At 45.7% G+C, this 20,035-nt stretch overlaps 1 protein-coding gene across 19 annotated transcripts in view; it reads left to right on the top strand.

Annotated features, from left to right (window-relative positions):
- Positions 1–19,539, top strand: part of ASXL2 (ASXL transcriptional regulator 2) — a 236,576-nt gene extending 217,037 nt beyond the window's left edge. For all 19 annotated transcript variants that reach the window (XM_043509997.1, XM_038393797.2, XM_043509989.1 and 16 more), the window contains 4 exons: positions 7,557–7,653; positions 13,196–13,301; positions 15,589–16,318; positions 16,796–19,539. In XM_043509997.1, coding sequence (XP_043365932.1) covers positions 7,557–7,653; positions 13,196–13,301; positions 15,589–16,318; positions 16,796–19,264 — 3,402 coding nt within the window. In that variant the 3' untranslated portion in view covers positions 19,265–19,539. The remainder of the gene's footprint in view (positions 1–7,556; positions 7,654–13,195; positions 13,302–15,588; positions 16,319–16,795) is intronic.
- The last annotated feature ends 496 nt before the right edge of the window (positions 19,540–20,035 follow it).

The raw sequence follows: 20,035 nt of genomic DNA, 5'->3' as shown, positions 1-20,035 counted from the left end.
TGAAGAGGATAATTCAATGCATAAGAAGAGGGAGATAGGCCCATATATATATGGAGTAGCAGGTTAAGAAATTATGAAGATGAGTGGGAAAAGGATACAAAGAAGGCATAAAGGAAGGTGGTTTAGCAGGTCCATAGACAGTTGGAGGAATAGGTGGAAATGAAGGCAGTGATATAAACACAGGTAAAGTTCCACAGAACCTTGATGGTGAAGATGAGTATTATTATTTAATGTTTTTATGATGGCAGCATGTAGAGGCCTGAACCCCATCTTGCTAGGTACGTTATAAACAAATAACAAAAATCTTGAACTGATGGACAGTGGAGCGACATGGTCTGAGAAGCAAAAACATGATCATTAGCAGCAGTGTTCTGTAAAGATTGAAGGGGGCTTAGATAAGATGAAGAGTCCACAGAGGAATAAGTTGGAATAAGTGAGGTGAGCTTTGACCCAGGAATGGATAAAGGTTTTATGGCAGAATGGAGAGGAAAGGAGGGATTTCAGCGCTGTAGAGCATGAGTTCTCAACATTTTTCATACTGAGGCCCCCATTTCCATTCCAGGATCCCTCCTTCCTTCTAGCCATATGAGAAGGGCAGGGTGGTTTCAATACCCTGACAGCCCTAGATTGAGAGAACCCATGATATGGTTACAGCTAGAGCTGTAACTTATAGAGGAGATCCCCATACTTCTCATGACACAGTACATTCATTCAGTGAAGATGATGATCATGATGTGCAAGAACTATGCACTTTCTTGCCGCACCACTCATCACCGAAAGAACAACCATCCTGGAGCCAGATGGGACCCAAATACCCTTACAACTAGGCAGCTCAACCATGGTACAGACCACTGTGGATGTATCCACCAATGGCCTTCCCAATCCAATGGTCACATTGGGACCCCATGGCAACTTATCGGGGCCCCCACTCCAGGCCACCCACAGCTCATAGAGACGAGCTGAGGTCTAATCCCACGTCTCCCACCCCACAGGCAACGAAGACTCAAGATGTTGGGGATGACACAGTAACGGGCACTGATCAGGAAGTGACATCTTCTGCTCACAATTCTTCCTGCTTCTCATTTGAGGCAATCATGCCACCGCCGTCTACCTCGGTGGATGACTTCAAACAGTTCCAGGAACTGTTTAAGAGGGTTGCTTGCAGCCAGGACATCCCATTGGAGGAAGTGCGGACAAACCAGCACAAGCTGGCGCAAATTTTACAATCTTCATCTACTTCCAAAATTGCTCTGACCATCAATGATGGGATTTTGGAGCCAGCAGAAACAGTCTAGCAGTCACCAGCCTCAATTCCAACAACATGCAGAAGGGTGAATAGCAAGTATTATGTCCCTGTCAAAGGGGTGGACTTCCTCTTCTCACATCCGCCTCCCAACTCCTTGGTGGTCGACACCGCTAATCAACACAGCAAACAACAACAGTTTAGATTCACTCCACAATAGGCTTGACCTCTTCAGATGAAAAATTTACTCCTTGGCGACATTACAGTTCCAAATCACCCAACTATTCGGCCTTGCTGGCTAAATAAGATTATGATAATTACGGGAAACTTAGCTCGTTCACACCGGAGCTCCCCGAGGAGAAACAATCACAATTTCAGGCCATTATAAACGAAGGTCAACTCATAGCTAAAATGGCCTTCCAAGTATCTTTGGATGTCGTGGACAGAGCAGCCAGAACCACGGCTGTAGTCATGCGCTGGGCATCCTGGTTACAATCCTCTGGCATACCTAAAGAACTCCAAATGAAGGTCGAGGACCTATCTTTTGACCGAGAGAGGCTATTTTCGACCAAGATGGACAAGGTGCTCCACTCAATGAAACATTCTCAAGCTACTCTTTACGCTTTGGGGATCTACACTCTACCTGCGAAGAGAAGACGATACCAGTCTTATCAGAGAAACAAGGATTCCTCTTCCAACCAACAGCAACAGAATACAAGAATCAAAGACAACACCAACGTTCACAGCAATGGAGAGCACCTCAATCTCAAGCGTCAACTGCTCAAAGGGCTTCGCCCAAACAACAATTTTGAAGTTTTGGTCAAGGGTCTGAGCAACCTTCCTCACCAGGCAGCACTTATACCCGATCCATCCCCATGACTGGTCATGGCTTTTGCCTATTCTATCATATCTGGGTGTCAATAACCACGGACCAGTGAGGGTTAGACATCATATGATTGGGATATACCAAATACCATATCCTTTACCTCCCGACCACCTACCCTATCCCCCTTCCCATCCCTTTTCAGGTACCCTTCTCATGAACACCAGGTACAACAAGAAGTCAATCATCTTCTACAACTAGGTGCTATGGAACGAATGCCTTCACAATACAAGGGGAAGGGGTTTTACTTCCACTACTTCTTGACTCAGAAAAAGAATGGGGGATGGAGACTTATCTTGGACCTCAGGAAGCTCAACAAGTTCATACTCTCTCAAAAGTTCAAGATGGTCATGCAGGGTACGATACTGCAAAAGGGGGATGGGTTTTCAGCTCTCGACCTCCAAGATGCTTATTTTCATATTGCTATACACCCCGTTCACAGGAAATTCCTGCATTTCTCTGTAGGACACACACATTTCCAGTACAGAGTACTACCATTCAGCCTATCCACCGCACCAAGAGTTTTCTCCAAAACCCTAATGGTGGTAGCGGCACATCTATGCAAACAGGGAATAATGATCTTCCCTTACCTGGACAATTGCCTTCTCAAAAGTCCAACTCAACAAGAAGCACCGGGCACAGTCCAAACGACAATCACACTGTTCAGGGATCTAGGGCTACAGATAAACGAAAATCCACTCTAATCACTATCCAACAACTGGACTTCATCGGGGCACAGCTCCATGCCATAGAAGCCAAGGCATCCCTGCCCTTGAACAGATTCTCAACTCTGACAAACCTTACCTCAGAGGTAAAAGTCAGCCTCCAAATACTGGCTCGGACTGTCCTGTAACTGCTAGGACACATGGCAGCCACAACGTTCATGGTACGACATGCAAGACTACATATGCGCTGCCTACAGGACTGGTTGAGCTTGGCATATATATCCAGCAAGCACAGCCTCACAAAGGACTTACAGTACCACCCCAGGTCCTGGACTGTACACTGGTGGATGAGACCAGAAAATGTATGCATGGGTATCCCATTCCAACAGGAACCCCCATCAATAGTAATTACGATGGACGCCTCGCTGATAGGCTGCGGTGCCCACATGTGTCAGCAAATGTCCAAAACAAATGGTCTGTTGTGGAGACTTGGTTACACATCAACCTACTAGAGCTACGTGCGGTCCACACCGCTTGCAGACACTTCCTACCTCACATAAAGAACGAATCAATTTGCATGACGACTGACAACATCACCTGCATGTTTTATATCAGTCACGAAGGGGGCACTCAATATCACTCGCTCTGCACCGAAGCCATGAAACCGTGGAACTGGTGCATACACCACAACATAAACATTTCGGCCTCCTGTTTTCCCAGCTGTCAGAACGCGACGGCGGACACGCTAAACAGGTACTTCTCTTGAGACCACGAGTGGGAAATGAACAAAGGAGTCCTACTATTCATATTTTGCCGGTGGAGCACTCCCCTCATGGACTTGTTTGCTTCCCCCAATGATCCACAAATGCGCAATGTTCTGCTCAAGAGCAGGACTTGGACCACGATCACTGGGGAAGGCCTTCCTCATCACATGGGATGCACAACTCATGTACACATTCCCACCGATTCCCCTGATATCACACATGATACACAAGATATGACTGGACAAGGCCAAAGTCATCATGGTCCTGATGTGGCCAGGCAAGCATGGTACCCTTACATGATCTCTCTCACTATCCAAACCTGTTGTTTCAGAACAACGGTTGCATTCTCCACCCGAATCTGGAGAAACTCCACCTTCAAGCATGGCTCCTGCATGGTTCTATCATGGTAAACTAGCCTGCTTGGAACAAGTTCAACACGTATTACTAAACAGCAGGAAAGTGACCACATGTAATACTTACCTTCAAAAATGGAAGAGATTTCCTCCTGGTGTCAAGAAAAAAAATTGACGGCCTCCACAATACCTATACCATTAGTGTTGGAATACCCACTGGAACTGAAACGCTCAGGTTTAGCAAAGAGCTCAATCAAAGTCCATCTCTCAGCCATCACAGCATTTCATCATGAGTTTGACAGGACCTCAGTCTTCACACACCCCATTTCTAAATGCTTCCTCATGGGTGTCCACAACATTTACCCAGAGGTTCGCCAACCTACTCAGGCCTGCGACCTCAATCTGCTATTGAAATGCCTCGCCAGATCACCATTTGAACCTGTTCCCTCCTACATTCATCCATGAAAGTGGCCTTTCTAGTCACTATTACTTCTGCCAGACAAGTGAGTGAGATGGGGCTCTCGTGTCCGATCCTCCCTACACAATATTCTTCAAAGACAAGGTCAGTCTATGACCACCCCAAAATTTCTGCTGAAAGTAGTATCACCCTTTCATATGAACCAACCAATCTATCTTCCCACGTTCTATCCCAAGCCTCATGAGACTCCAGTCAAGACTAACTTAGTTTAATAAAATGCCCAGGGTACAGTGCCCCAACTTTGTTTGTTAGTAAACTTGTTTTATCTTCCTTCAAATGGGAACTGTGAGCCCTTTTGGTTACAGCTTGGAAAGATTGTCTAGTTTCACTATAGCCTCAGAAAGCGCCTCTGCTAAATGCTATTTTGTAACTTCCTCCAGCAGTACTTACAATCAATATCCCTCTGACTTCTAGAGTAACATATCAGCAGGTCTTGTCTTCCTCTTTCTCCAGCTCCAAAAGCACAACAACACTGGGACTACATTGGGGAATACCCTTTAGACCTCTCTGCATAGAAAGCCACAGGGGCCCTGCACTGTAAACCGCAGACTAACCTAAAAATTAGGCAGGGAGGCTGCTGGGATGATTTTTTGAGGCTTAAAACCTGGGCTTACTTAAGCTCTTGAGAATTTCTGCCCTAGCAAACAGTGCACGTTTTCCTGCTGGCAACCCCGTTAGAAAGTCAGATTCCTCCTACCCTGCATTCCTTTTCTTCCTGCAATGTGATCTTGTTTTACCAAAGCTATAGCTTGTGCAATCTAGTTCACCCTGCATGCCAAGTCACTGTGCTGAATCAGAATTCGATTGGGAAAGAGTTCTGAGTAGTTGAATAAATGTTGTCTGACCCATGATGATGGATTTTAGATTTCAGATAAGACTGTGGTAATTTTCTTAGAACTACCCACCACTCTCAATGCTATTTTGCTCCTCAGGGAATTTGCAGGCTCTATAAACTGGAGAAATAAAGTTGCTTAAACTAGAAAACTGGAGAAGGGAAGAGGCAAAGCCACAGGTGTGCCACATCTGCATGGCCACACACTTGTGTTCCATGTGTTTGGCTGTGATCCAGTGGATGGTGTGGGTGTTGGTGCAGAAAATCAAAATACTAACTAATGGGCTTATAGAGAGCAGAAAGGTACATACCAAACGTATGCTTTACCAGACGTGACCCACGGTCCACCCAGCCCTCCAACTGGCCTCCAGCAACTGCTGATACCTGATGCTGAGAGAAGCATGTTCCCACACCCAGCCACACCAATAGTGCACATATACCATGCATGGCTGGGGTGAGGGATTCTGCTCCCTACAGTTGAGCAGCATGTACTTGGAGCAGGAGAAAGATCTCTGCTTTCCCAAATCGTTACAACACAGCTGCTCAGCTGCCCCTCATTGTCGATCTCACTGTAAGTCTGTCCCACGCAAACCCACTGATAGTCACTGCCATTATTTTAAACTAAATTATCTACATCACAAATGCTGACATTAAGCGAAAACAATGCTTCTCTTAAAGAAACAAATCTTGCATTGTTGAAAGCTTGCTACATAATTCTTCCCTTTGCTCTAAATCTCTCTTTTGTTTGAGCCTTGGGAGATTTAGAGTGCCAGGAACCTAATAGCAAGGTTTACATCTTGTATAAGAAACAAAAGACACCATCCATTGACCCCTGGTGAGCTGCTCTGATTTATGGAATTGTGTGATTTTTGCTTGTTTCTGATATATGAGACTTGTAATTCTATGATACATTGAGCAGAAGTTTCAGAGTAGCAGCCGTGTTAGTCTGTATTCTCAAAAAGAAAAGGAGTACTTGTGGCACCTTAGAGACTAACAAATTTATTAGAGCATAAGCTTTCGTGAGCTACAGCTCACTTCATCGGATGCATCCGATGAAGTGAGCTGTAGCTCACGAAAGCTTATGCTCTAATAAATTTGTTAGTCTCTAAGGTGCCACAAGTACTCCTTTTCTTATTGAGCAGAAGGAAACCCAGACCTTCTCCTGTTACCCCTGTTATCAATCCCCTAAGTGGCAAGTGTACAGCTACTGGCCAAGAGTACACTTTCTCTTTTTGCATACCACACTGAAGCGTAGCTGTTCTGTTTGGTTGATTATTATTTCCTAGGCTGTACTGTCTGATCCCCCATTGGGCACAGCTCTGTCTGCAATATCTAGGGCTGTGATTCTGTGCATTTGACACTTTTATTATTATTTATTATATATATTTTCATAGCACCTGGGAGCCCTAGTGGGCCAGGCCACCATTGTGGTAGGCGCTTTAGAAACACAAAACATAAAGATGGTCCATGCTGCAAGGAGCTTACAGTCTAAGTCTAAGACAAGAAACAATATTTGGAGACAGACAGGAAAGTGCAAATAAACAATGCAATTGACTTTAAAAATGCTTCTTTTGATGTCCCTGACTTCCTCTTTGTATGCCTTTTTGTTTTCCCCTGGAAATTGCCAGCATTGCTGCTTTTGACAGCAGCTCAGAGTTTACTCTGTGATCATTTAGAAGGGAGGGCAGCATGTACCTGCAGAATCCTTTTGAGAGGTAGTTGTAATGCTTCTTTTCTGTTATGAGTAGTGCAACTTGTAAAGCGTCAGCTTGTGTTTCTCCCTGTCTCCTGTAGGGTCCTGTGATTCTCATTTGTCCAGGGTTTTTATTGTGTCTGCGTGCATGGCAGTGGGAGGGTAGAGGATTGGGGTGAAGATGAAAGTCCACCAGGATTCTACAGGACCCAGACTTAGGTGAAGGAGGGCCTTCTGGGACCATTAATTTTACTCCTGGATCAATCAGAAGAGCAGCTTTGGAGTGCCATGAGGCATTGTCTGTCCAAGTAGAAAAGGAGTACTTGTGGCACCTTAGAGACTAACAAATTTATTAGAGCATAAGCTTTCGTGAGCTGCAGCTCACTTCATAAGTTTTTTCCACCAAATGCATCCGATGAAGTGAGCTGTAGCTCACGAAAGCTTATGCTCTAATAAACTTGTTAGTCTCTAAGGTGCCACAAGTACTCCTTTTCTTTTTGCGAATACAGACTAACACGGCTGCTACTCTGAAATCTGTCCAAGTAGTGATCTTCAGACCAGACTCTGATCCCGGGGTGGCAGTACGTGTCACTTAAATCTGAATTCAATGAGTTTAACATTTGCTTGCTTTATTGTATCTCTCAGGTTGGGGTAGACGGTTTGATGAAGATGAGTGGTTCCGCACTCAACAATGAGTTCTTCACTTCAGCTGCCCAGGGCTGGAAGGAGAGGTTGTCGGAAGGTGAGTGTCTCGCCACTGGGAAGCAAGGAGCTGTAAACTGTGAACTTCTGAGGAGTTTTTTCTTATGTGGCATTTCCATTATTGGAGGTTTGCAGCCATGATAGCCCATTTGTTATGATCCTTTTCTAATCTTTTTGTGGGTAAATAATCCTCTCGATTCCCCCCAGGATACCACATGGTCCGCCCTCAAGGTCTTCTTTTTTCTGCCTTGTGTTCTTCTGCCATCAACTTTCCTTTCCACTGCCCATAAACTTGCATTGCCTGCTGAACCCTTTAAAATGTGCTCTGCAAATCAAATCTTTCTTTTCATAAGGTCTCTGATTAGTGTTTGAGTTCCAATCATCTCCAATTTTTTTTGTTGGTTACGCAGCCTATCATGATATTTTTAGAATTCTTCTATAACACCATAATTCAAAGAACTGTAATTTCTTTATTATCAATTGTGTGCATGTTTGTGTTTCACAGCGGTAATTTAACACAGGCCAAATTTAAGTTTTTAGGAGCTGGACTTAAATCTTCAGATTTATGTCTCTTCTCATCAGATGTTTATTCTTCCAGAATGTGTCTCACCCTTGCTGTTTCGGTGCTGACTTCAGTTTCTGATCTTCCATAATGCTGCTTCCTAAAGCAATAATCTCACTTGCTGTACAGTTGTGTCATTCATTGGAATCTTGCATGTTTTCCCAGGATTCTTGCATACTGGCCAAGAGTACACTTTCTCTTTTTGCATACCACACTGAAGCGTAGCTGTTCTGTTTGGTAATGTACTCAATGCTTTTTTTGCCTCTGTTTTCACTAACAAGGTCAGCTCCCAGACTGCTGTGCTGGGCATCACAAAATGGGGAAGAGATGGCCAGCCCTCTGTAGAGATAGAGGTGGTTAGGGACTATTTAGAAAAGCTGGACGTGCACAAGTCCATGGGGCCGGACGAATTGCATCCGAGAGTGCTGAGGGAATTGGCGGCTGTGATTGCAGAGCCCTTGGCCATTATCTTTGAAAACTCGTGGCGAACGGGGGAAGTCCCGGATGACTGGAAAAAGGCTCATGTAGTGCCCATCTTTAAAAAAGGGAAGAAGGAGGATCCTGGGAACTACAGGCCGGTCAGCCTCACCTCAGTCCCTGGAAAAATCATGGAGCAGGTCCTCAAAGAATCAATCCTGAAGCACTTAGAGGAGAGGAAAGTGATCAGGAACAGTCAGCATGGATTCACCAAGGGAAGGTCATGCCTGACTAATCTAATCGCCTTTTATGATGAGATTACTGGTTCTGTGGATGAAGGGAAAGCAGTGGATGTATTGTTTCTTGACTTTAGCAAAGCTTTTGACACGGTCTCCCACAGCATTCTTGTCAGCAAGTTAAGGAAGTATGGGCTGGATGAATGCACTATAAGGTGGGTAGAAAGCTGGCTAGATTGTCGGGCTCAACGGGTAGTGATCAATGGCTCCATGTCTAGTTGGCAGCCGGTGTCAAGTGGAGTGCCCCAGGGGTCGGTCCTGGGGCCCGTTTTGTTCAATATCTTCATAAATGATCTGGAGGATGGTGTGGATTGCACTCTCAGCAAATTTGCGGATGATACTAAACTGGGAGGAGTGGTAGATACGCTGGAGGGGAGGGATAGGATACAGAAGGACCTAGACAAATTGGAAGATTGGGCCAAAAGAAATCTAATGAGGTTCAATAAGGATAAGTGCAGGGTCCTGCACTTAGGATGGAAGAATCCAATGCACCGCTACAGACTAGGGACCGAATGGCTCGGCAGCAGTTCTGCGGAAAAGGACCTAGGGGTGACAGTGGACGAGAAGCTGGATATGAGTCAGCAGTGTGCCCTTGTTGCCAAGAAGGCCAATGGCATTTTGGGATGTATAAGTAGGGGCATAGCGAGCAGATCGAGGGACGTGATCGTTCCCCTCTATTCGACACTGGTGAGGCCTCATCTGGAGTACTGTGTCCAGTTTTGGGCCCCACACTACAAGAAGGATGTGGATAAATTGGAAAGAGTACAGCGAAGGGCAACAAAAATGATTAGGGGTCTAGAGCACATGACTTATGAGGAGAGGCTGAGGGAGCTGGGATTGTTTAGTCTGCAGAAGAGAAGAATGAGGGGGGATTTGATAGCTGCTTTCAACTACCTGAAAGGGGGTTTCAAAGAGGATGGCTCTAGACTGTTCTCAATGGTAGCAGATGACAGAACGAGGAGTAATGGTCTCAAGTTGCAATGGGGGAGGTTTAGATTGGATATTAGGAAAAACTTTTTCACTAAGAGGGTGGTGAAACACTGGAATGCGTTACCTAGGGAGGTGGTAGAATCTCCTTCCTTAGAGGTTTTTAAGGTCAGGCTTGACAAAGCCCTGGCTAGGATGATTTAACTGGGACTTGGTCCTGCTTTGAGCAGGGGGTTGGACTAGATGACCTTCTGGGGTCCCTTCCAACCCTGATATTCTATGATTCTATGATTCTATGATTCATACCACCATGTCTTTTCCACATTCAGTTCTAGACCATACTCTGCCATATTCATACATAATCGCCACCAACTTCATCAGACATTCTTCTGAATCAGCCAACAGCGCTTTGACATCTACATAGTGAATGTTATTCACCCATTTTCCATTCATCTTAATATTTTCTTCTGTTTCTTTAATTAATATAATCAAAGACTCTCTCTAAATGTTGAATAAAAGGTGTTTAGTGAATGCATAATGGAGATTTCAGGGAGAAATTCCAGTCCTATAGTGATTTAACAAGTGAAAACAGCTGCACTCAAAATGGTCAGTGAAGACAAAGTGCCAGCTAGTGGTTATCCAGACTGAAGAGCAGAGAGGAGCTTTTATTGGAGATTTGTCCTTTGAAAAAACGTGACTTGCAGTACATGGCAAGAAGACTGTCTCTGGAAGTAATGAGTGAGATGACGCAGAGATACTGAAAAATACAGTGCTGGGATGGTAGTGGAGATGCACTGTTCTCATTAGAAAAGGACTAAACTGGGGTGGCCAAACATGGTTCACTTGTAGAACCTGCATATAAATTTCATTTATACACAGGTGCAAACCTGCAGAGACTATAGGTAAGCAGAGTGAAACATTCCATCTTCACCAAGCCACACTGTCGTTGGAACTGGCAGTTTCTGTGTGCCACACTTTTATACAGAAGAAAAGGGCAGCCATGTGCCACATTGCAAAACCATGTGAGCTTCATTTGTCCCCTGGGCTGCATGCTGACCACTGCTTCTAAATGCATACAGAGATGTTGTTTATCAAAGCAAGTGAGGCACCATTCTATCTCAATTGCTTTATTTCAAAGATGTACTAAAATTATGAATGTCAATACATCATTGTCTGGATGACAGTGTGGCAGAAACATGCTTTGTGTACCACCATCTTATAGCTTCATCTGATTGGTTTAGAGAACAGCCAGTCTGAGGATTTAGCTGCTAGGTCAGATGCCAAGTTTGGGAAAGCAATATTCCAATCTGTTTGACTGATGCAGTTAATACTTCTCATTCCCACCATCCTGAGAGAGTACTACTTGCCAGTCACCTACAGTGGAATCCACGCTGACACACACTTGAAGAAAAAAAGAACCCTTACTTACGCTACAGCAGGGACTCTCAAACTTCATTGCACTGCAACCCCCTTTTGACAGCAAACATTACTACACGACCCCAGGAGCGGGGACTGAAGCCTGAGTCTGCCCAAGCCCCACCGCCCTAGGTGCGGGGGCCAAAGCCTGAGCCCCACTGCTCTGGCCGAGGAGTCCAAACCCGAAGCCCAAGGGCTTCAGCCTCAGGCAGGGGGCCTGTAACCTGAGCCTCGCTGCCCAGGGCTGAAGCCCTTTTGGCTTCGGCCCCAGGTGGTGGGGCTCAAGCTTCGGCTTCGGCCCCAGGTGGTGGGGCTCAAGATTCGGCTTCGGCCCCAGGTGGTGGGGCTCAAGATTCGGCTTCGGCCCCAGGGGGTGGGGCTCAAGCTTCGGCTTCGGCCGCAGGTGGTGGGGCTCAAGCTTCTGCTTCGGCCCCAGGTGGTGGGGCTCAGGCTTCGGCTCTGGCCCCGGGCCTCAGCAAGTCTAAGCCAGCCCTGGCGACCCCATTAAAATGGGGTCATGACCCACTTTGGAGTCCTGACCCACAGTTTGAGAACCAGTGCTCTACAGTAACTGATGCTTGGAGATGCTGTAGTTGGGGTGGATCACATGACCCACCCTTCTTCCCTGCTTTTTGGAGTACTCAGAAATCCCAGGCTTTGAGTTGCAAGGGGCCTGAGGAAGGCTTGCAGTTGCTGTGCCTTTAATGCCCTTGTACAGAAGCATGAGGAGCCACAGGGTGCACATGCGGCTTTGAAAAGATTCCTATCTCATACTAGGCACATGTGCACCTACAGTGGGATCCACACAGTCTACAGCGTATCAAAGAACCACAGTTACTGTAGGTGCATCCGATGAAGTGAGCTGTAGCTCACGAAAGCTTATGCTCTAATAAATTTGTTAGTCTCTAAGGTGCCACAAGTACTCCTTTTCTTTTTGCGAATACAGACTAACACGGCTGCTACTCTGAAACCAGTTACTGTAGGGTAACCAACTGTTTATTTTCCACACAGAGAGCACATTACATCCTTACTCTGTGATCTGCACTGGCTGCCAGTTGATTTCTAGAAGAAGGTTAAAGTACTGGTTTTGATTTATACAGTCTTCAATGAATTGGGTCTTGGCTATTTGAGAGAACTGTGGCTCTCATAGTGTAATAGCATGGCAGCTAGGATCCTCTATGGAGCCTTAGTTAACAGCTCTGTGGCTTAAATGGAAGTGGGCTGGCATCTATGAGTTCTTGGCTTAGGAATTTCCTTCCCTTCTCTGGCTTCATACAACACTGCAAACCCCAGCTGTTTTCCCCACCCCCTGCCTTTTTTCCCCCCCATGGGGGGGAGGATTTGATTGGCAGAGGGGGAATAATGGGGAGGGGTATATTCTGATGTGGGAAGGTTTTTAGGTTTACTTGACATGATTTGATAGCTTATTTTTAACTTTTATGACAGGCAGAATTGTAAAATTAAATAACATTATTGATATTTCACTAGGCATGGAGTGTAGCCACCTCTGGACTAGAAAAGTGGTTTAATGGCACCCAGCAACACTACCCAATAGTTTAGAACAGGAAGTAAAAAATAATCCTATTTATAGCTGAAATTGAAAGGGGAATTTAAAGAGGCAGAATGCAAGTACCCAATCTGGAATTCGTTAGGACATTTGAGGCTTAATCCCTATTAACTGCAAATACTGCCATAGGATTCTTAAATGACCACAAGACCTTGGTTTTACATCCCCTTTTGAAAGGCAGTATGAGTAAGCTAATAGTTGCAAGTCAAGGCCATTGTGTTACATCTGTAATAATATATAGCCTGTAAAAGAAACCTTGCTGAACTAGTTCCCAATGTACTGGTTTATCGAAAAAATGACAGGGATCCTGAAGTCTGGCTGTCTCTCATGATTGCAATTGGCTTAATTCTTCTTATTGATTGACCTTCTTGCTGATATCCCTCTTTTTGTATTGCAGGTGAGTTCACCCCAGAAATGCAACTGAGAATACGGCAGGAGATTGAAAAGGAGAAGAAGGTGGAGCTATGGAAGGAACGATTCTTTGAGAGTTACTATGGTCAAAGGTAAGAACCTGGATTGTCTTTTCTCTCATGGCATGTCCTGAGGCACCAGTTCCCAGAATTCAGAGCTCATTTTCTTTCATGGGACCCTCTTTTTCACTGGGCTTCTAGGTTGATCGAGGATCAACTCCATCTGGCTGTAATGGAATCACAGAAAAGACCTATTAGGTCATCTAGTTAATTCCTGGTCTGTGCTGGATTGTTCCCTAAAGCATGGTTTCCAGTGCTCTATCCAGTCTAGCTTTAGTGTTTCTTGCCTGCTGTAGTGGTGGATGTAGTCTAGGCTTCACACCTGTCTTCCCTACGCCCATTCTCACAGCTTTGGAAGGTCCATCTCTTAAGGTTTTCTTGGCATATTCCAGCCAACTAATTTATTTGACATTTACTTTGTCTTTGATTGTGATTTTTGACCTTCACATGTTCTGCAGCTGTGCAGAACCCTGTGAATTCCCTATATGTCTTGATTCACACGCTGTTGAGCTAAACTCTCAGAATATGTATGGTGTGGATTTCACAGATTGTTCTGTCTGACTTATTCCTAGCTACAAGCAGCCTGCGTCCCCACTTGGGGATGAGGGTTTGCAGGACATTTCACGTTTCTCGATCAGTAGCTGTATGCTATAAGAAAGTGAAAAGAACAGAGGTAGGATTGATATTGTAAAAATAATTAATAAAATGTTCATCTCTCTACAGAACTTCAATGATGAGGAGCTCTGCTCAGCTCTGGGACATCACTTCGCCTTCTGCCCCATTCATCTGTGCTGCTTTAACCCACATGGAGCTTGGGCTGCGCCAAACCTTATTCTCATGATCATGAGAGTACCCAAGTTCTGGTGGGTTAGTGACAAAGACAGATGTGGGGCAGCAGGCGCTGGCTGGTAGAGATGAGGTCTTCGTTTGGGAAACTGCCCAAAAGGTTAAGCCCTTGTTTAAAATACACTTGACAACAGTGGACTTCACTAAAAAGTCAAGTGTCCTTTCCTGGTGTTTCTCCAGGTTCTTGCGGCAGGGGCATTATTTCAGAAACATTCTTATGGGGTGGGGTTGTCAGCATATAGAACATTCTATGTGATTGTAGTATATCCTGAAAAGTATGAGGTGAACCAAAAGTGGAAGACATCATGGAGAATATAGATCTATGAAAAGTCAGGGGGAGGGGAGCAGACCAAGGTCTGGGGAGGGCAACTGCCCCTCTTGGCCTGTAGTAAATGATACCCTGCAGTAGAGACAATACACTAATGGAGATTCCTTGTACAAGGGCAGGATTGGTGGGAGCTGCAGGTCTCGTTTCTGCACGTCTCAGAAATGGATACTGTTGTACCACATGACATCTCTGTCTGCCAAGCGTATCCTCTTGAAAAAGACAATGGTTATGAAACTCACGTGAGAGAGTGTTTAAAATCACGTTCCTACATTGGGCTGGTAGGACTCAATCCCATGGTGCTCTCTGGCTTCAGTAGACATCTGGCTTTCTATTCATGCCACAGACCAAGTCTGTGTGCTGGGGGTGAATGCTGCATCAGCTGTTTTTCTGGGAATTCAGGTTCAGATTTCCAGCTTGTTCATTTGTTACCCTGGCTGGTGGGGGATTAGGGGCTGCCTAGTGAGAAGCTCCCAGCTTCGTGAGGGTGCAGGGTTGAGAAAGGTATTAGGTGTGGAGATCTTTAAGCATCTGCAAACAGAAGTGCTCTCCTGGAGGAAGTTTATTCCTTAACTTTTTTAGACGGAGGGTGCTTCAGTACTACACAAAATGCTGAAAAAAATGGTGCACTCTCCTGGGGGTTGTATCCATTTCCAGATCCCTTTTGTGAACTCCAGGTTGTGGGGTTAAGGCTTAGGGGAGCCAGGGGGAAGTCCTGTGGGTTTGTTGGAGTCTCCTACTGCTATATCCACGGATGGCTGCTTAAAGGGAACTTTTATAGCCAGCCATAGTAGCTTCTTGTATGTTGAACAGTTTAACCATTGGTCAAATCCTTCTCAGTTTGTGACCTGGGATAATTAGCATCTGTGTAGAAGGAGAGCCCTGTGCCATGTAACAGGGCCCTTCTGGTTGATTTTTTTTAAAGAGCGCTGCTGCAGGACCATTAAGTTCTGTGTGGATTGGAAGAGTGGTAGCTACAATGAAGAGCATCAAAAATGGTGGGCTTAAAATCAGGGGAAATGAGGTGTGTGAAGTGTTTCTTTAGGTTCTCGTATGGATACAGAACCCGCTGACCCCATTTTCATGGCAAAAGAATGCTTTTTTCAGACGTATGTTTTACAAAACATATTTTTTCTTTTTTCTTGTTAGTTCTGGAATGAGTCCTGAAGAGTCCAAGAGACTGACAACATACACCAGCACTCCTGACACACAGGCCAGGAATCCACCAGCTGAACAGATGAAATGCATGCTAGTCTCCAAGGCACCGCCCAGAAAAGAAGAGATAACTCCTCTGTCAGAGTCTACAGCACAAGCAGTGCAGGTACCACCTCCAGCAGTGAAAAAAGGAGGAGCGGAAAGAAGAGAAGATGTGCATCTCCAAATAGGCAAACCTGCAGCATCTGTAAATTCCTCAGATAACAATGCACTGCAACTTAATGACCAAACTTTCTCTAGGCCTCTGAAGGGTACTGAGGAATCCATGCAAGCGAAGCCACAAGCTGCCTCTGGTCAGAAACCAGAAGAAGAAAGACAGCACACTCCATCCAAGGATCTGTCAGTAAAGGGGAACACAAGCTCCTCAACCTTGGCCCCAAATAAACCAAAGAGCCCCAAAGCAGGCGAAGCAGCGGCAAGCATGGTGAGTCAAGTGACTCCCCAGGAGACACCTAAAAAGGAACCCCCTGCAACTGAACAAATGGATGTCAGTGTTGAGGGCCTCAAGAGGAAGTCAGAGAGTCAGGAAGAAGCACCATTCAGTCCTGAAAAAAAGCCACGAATCATGGACAACTGCCAGTACCAGCAGTCATTTCGGACCCAACCACAGTCCTTTCCTGCGGCTGGGGAGGGGGCACAGGGGCGAAAGGTTCCCCCGCTCAAGGTAAAGGAAACTGGAGATAAGTCCATCATGGGGTTATACAGGCCACTTCCACTGGTAACTCCTACAAAAGCGTTTTGTGTCTTTGATTTCAACTGTCCATGTAAATCCCACTACTTTCATGTTATAGTAATGAAAGTATTTGATGCAGGAATACCAAGACCTGCTATTTGGCCATGGGAGTCTGCTGGCCTGCTGATTAGGTTAAATAAAGCTCTCTAACACATGCACTCTTGTCAGAGGGTATTTCAGGTCAATAGAGTGGCACAGTTGTGAAAGCCCCTACAAGTTGGTACCACAGGATTAAATTAGATAGTTTGTTATTAAAAAATATTTACCAGCCATTTTTCCCATTTAATTTAACTGAAGACTACTAAGGATTTGTCTTTAATATATACATTTCTGAATGCTGCAGATTTAGAATTTGTGGCTAGAAAATTCCCTTCTGCTCAATGGTGTCTCTTTCCTACTTTTTTCCAGATTCCTGTCTCCAGAATCTCCCCGATGCCATTTCTTGCTAGCCAGGTCTCTCCCAGGGCTGGCTTTCCAACCTCTGTCACCAGTCCTGGAAGAACAGGGGCCAGAACTTTGGCAGACATCAAAGCAAAAGCCCAGCTGGCCAAGGCCCAGAGAGCAGCTGCTGCAGCCGCCGCCGCTGCCGCCGCCGCCTCCAATGGGGGAGCCATCCCAGGGCCTGGTCCAGGAGGTGGGGGTTGTCCAGGAGGGGGAGGAAGAGAGGAGACGGGTAGTACAGCCACAAGTGGAACCAATGAAACTGGAATTAAAGGCAGTGCACTGGAACTGGCAGGAACTGGAAGCGGGGGAAGTACGAGAAGGCCTTTTCCCCATTGTCCAGGGACCCATTCCCAAGTGGAGACCCAGGCCACGGAGTGGACATCACCTCTACGTGTCTCTAGAGCACAACTACAGCAAACGCCCACGGTACAATCCAGAGCTGCAACCAGCAACAGAGGCAAAGATTCGTCATCACCAGCCCCCCCAGCATTAGAGAAAATGAACAGAATGAAAGTGAACCCTCCAAATGTGACTGTAAGTCAGGTTTCCAGACCATCTGTGGTCTCAAGCCACATATATACTCTCAGTAGTGACGGACAAGAGAAAGCACCTTCAGCTCCAGGAGGTCTAAGCCAGATCTCAGGGGCACCAGCTGTCAGGGATGATGCAGTCTATGTCAATGTATGCAGAGCAGGTACTGACAAAAATGTGACTAAGTCAGCACTTACTGCCACAGAAGAGACCAGCTTAAGTATTCCTAAGAGCAAACCTCTTTCCCCTCTGATGTCTTCGCTGACAGCGGTAACCTCAGAAACTCAGGCTGGTGTTGTGGTAGCATCTACTATACCTACTCCATCCTATAGCACTTTGTCAGTAGCCCCTAGCCTTAAAGTACATATAGCTCCCTTGAGCACAAGTGGGCCCCTCCTGAAGTCGAGCTCCAGTATTCCTGCTAACAATCCTTTGGTCACCCAGCTGCTCCAAGGTAAAGATGTCCCAATGGAACTAATCATGCCTAAGCCTCTCACCAAAGTAGAAATGAAAACTGTCCCACTAGCTCCAAATGAATCAAAAGGGTCGGCATTTTCCAGTGCGACAAGCACAGCTGGGAATGACTCTGGAGGGGAAAGTGGTGAGAGACAATCAAATTTAGCCATGCAGCAACTTGGAAAGATATTTTTCCCAAGCAGGCAGCTGCCCCATGTTCCAGGGAACTTTCCCCTCTTCTCCGGAAAGGACCTGAGAAGCACTAGTATTGACCAATACCAGTGCCAAGAGGCACTCGACAAAGCCACTCAAGAGCAGATCCTTCAGACTCTTATCAAGCGGGTCCAGAGGCAGAATCTGTTTTCAGTCCTGCAGCCTTCACAGCTCAGCCTAGTTCACTCAGGTTTCCAGTTAGACAACAGCTCCACCAGTCAGAGATTCATGCTGGGTTTCATGGGCAGGAGGACATCTAAGCCTGCCATGTCTGGCCATTACCTGCTGAATATTTCCACCTATGGTCGCGGCTCGGAGAGTTTCAGGAGAGGTCTGTCCATGAATTCTGAGAACCGCTTGTGTCTGCATGATCCTTCTGATGATCCAAAAATAGAATGTGGGGAATGTGAAGAAATAGCTGGCAATTGTAATAGCAGTGCTGAAGGAGATGCAGATGATGAGAGTACTGGTGATGAACATGAACATATCATTGTAAAAGAGGAACCCCTGGTTTCCCAGGTCTCTGGCCAGCATGAAAGAGAACAGGTATCACACAGCATAAATGCTTCTTCAGATTGCAATGTGCCTATTAGAAAGAATGTAAAGAAGGAGGCAGTCTTATCTCAGCAAGCAGCAGCCCGCCCAGAGAGTGTTCACCAGTTCCCAGGAGGCCAGGTGTTTGATGGAACTGCATTAGCAAGAGATTTAATTCAGGCAGCCCAGGAGCAAATGGCACATGCTATGAGGGGAAAAATGATGCACCGCAATCCTGAAGCTTACAGCGCTTCTGCACCATCTGCAGACTCTGTGTTGCAGCAGCCTCCACTGCTTTCCCATTCACACCCTTCAAAGCTATATGGAAACACTGCAGCACAGCTCATTGGTCCTAGTTATAGTGGCACTATAAATGTCTCCACCTCTCCAGACGTGAACCAAGGGTCTCTCATGACTGGGCTGTCAGATTGCAATCAGTTGGCCAGTAGCATGGGGAACGTCATGTCTTTCTCTGTGACTGTAACCACCATTCCCGCCAGCCAGGCTATGAACCCTGGCAATCACAATCAGACCATCCCAGTTCAAGCCTTTGGTGATGACAACAACATGGAGGATTCGCCTTCTAAATGCTACTGCAGGTTGAAAGCCATGATCATGTGCAAGGGTTGTGGTGCCTTCTGCCATGACGACTGCATTGGCCCCTCTAAGCTCTGTGTCTCCTGCCTTGTAGTACGGTAACTGAGACATATGAGATGAGGAGAAGGATGGCTTGGTTTTGTGCCTCCTTTTGAAATTCTTCACAGGAAGAAAGAGGGGTTTTACTGCCTTGCACAAGAGACACATTACTGAATCAGGAATACAGAGTAGCGTTCTTCGTTCATTGAAGAAAGAGCACCTTGTTGTATAGTGAGTCTAAGCGAGCTCAACTATGTGAATTGTGACAAGAGTTTGCACTTAAGGAATCATGTAAATATGTCACATTATTTTGTTTAAAAATTATTTTTTCAATCTTTTAGGAGACAATGTTTGACTTGTACTGCAGATTCATTAACCACACCTCCTATCAGTCCCTATCCCAGGTTAGCCTAAGCTCTGCTCTATATTGTTGACAAAACTTCCAGCCAAACTTTAGCCCCTTGGTCTTTCCATAGCAAAAGAGAAGAACAGGAAGAATTAAAAGAACTGGGAGATCAAGAAGATTTAAGCCTTTATGCTATCTGGCACAGAACTTAGAGATTTGGAGCATCAGTTCAGGGTTGGCTCAGTCTTTTGTTCATTCAGATGATTGGGAAGTGGGAGGCATGAGTGTTATAGCAGCCTTTCAAATGGTTGCCTATCAGTTTACCCCCGACTCTAGGTTTCTGGAAGCCAAAGTGGGTTGTGCAATAGTGGCTGGGGTTTTTTGGTTGCATACCATCCGCTTTCCAACTCATCAGTTACAATAACATTGTCCATGGGAAGGCAACACCATGGTTCTCAACTACTTCTGGGAGATTGGAAAGGCAACTA

Source organism: Dermochelys coriacea, chromosome 3 (genome assembly GCF_009764565.3).
Source record: "Dermochelys coriacea isolate rDerCor1 chromosome 3, rDerCor1.pri.v4, whole genome shotgun sequence".
In the NCBI taxonomy this organism is placed as follows: Eukaryota; Metazoa; Chordata; order Testudines; family Dermochelyidae; genus Dermochelys; species Dermochelys coriacea.
Note: the sequence above shows the minus strand (reverse complement) of the source record. Positions and strands in the feature narration are given on the sequence as shown.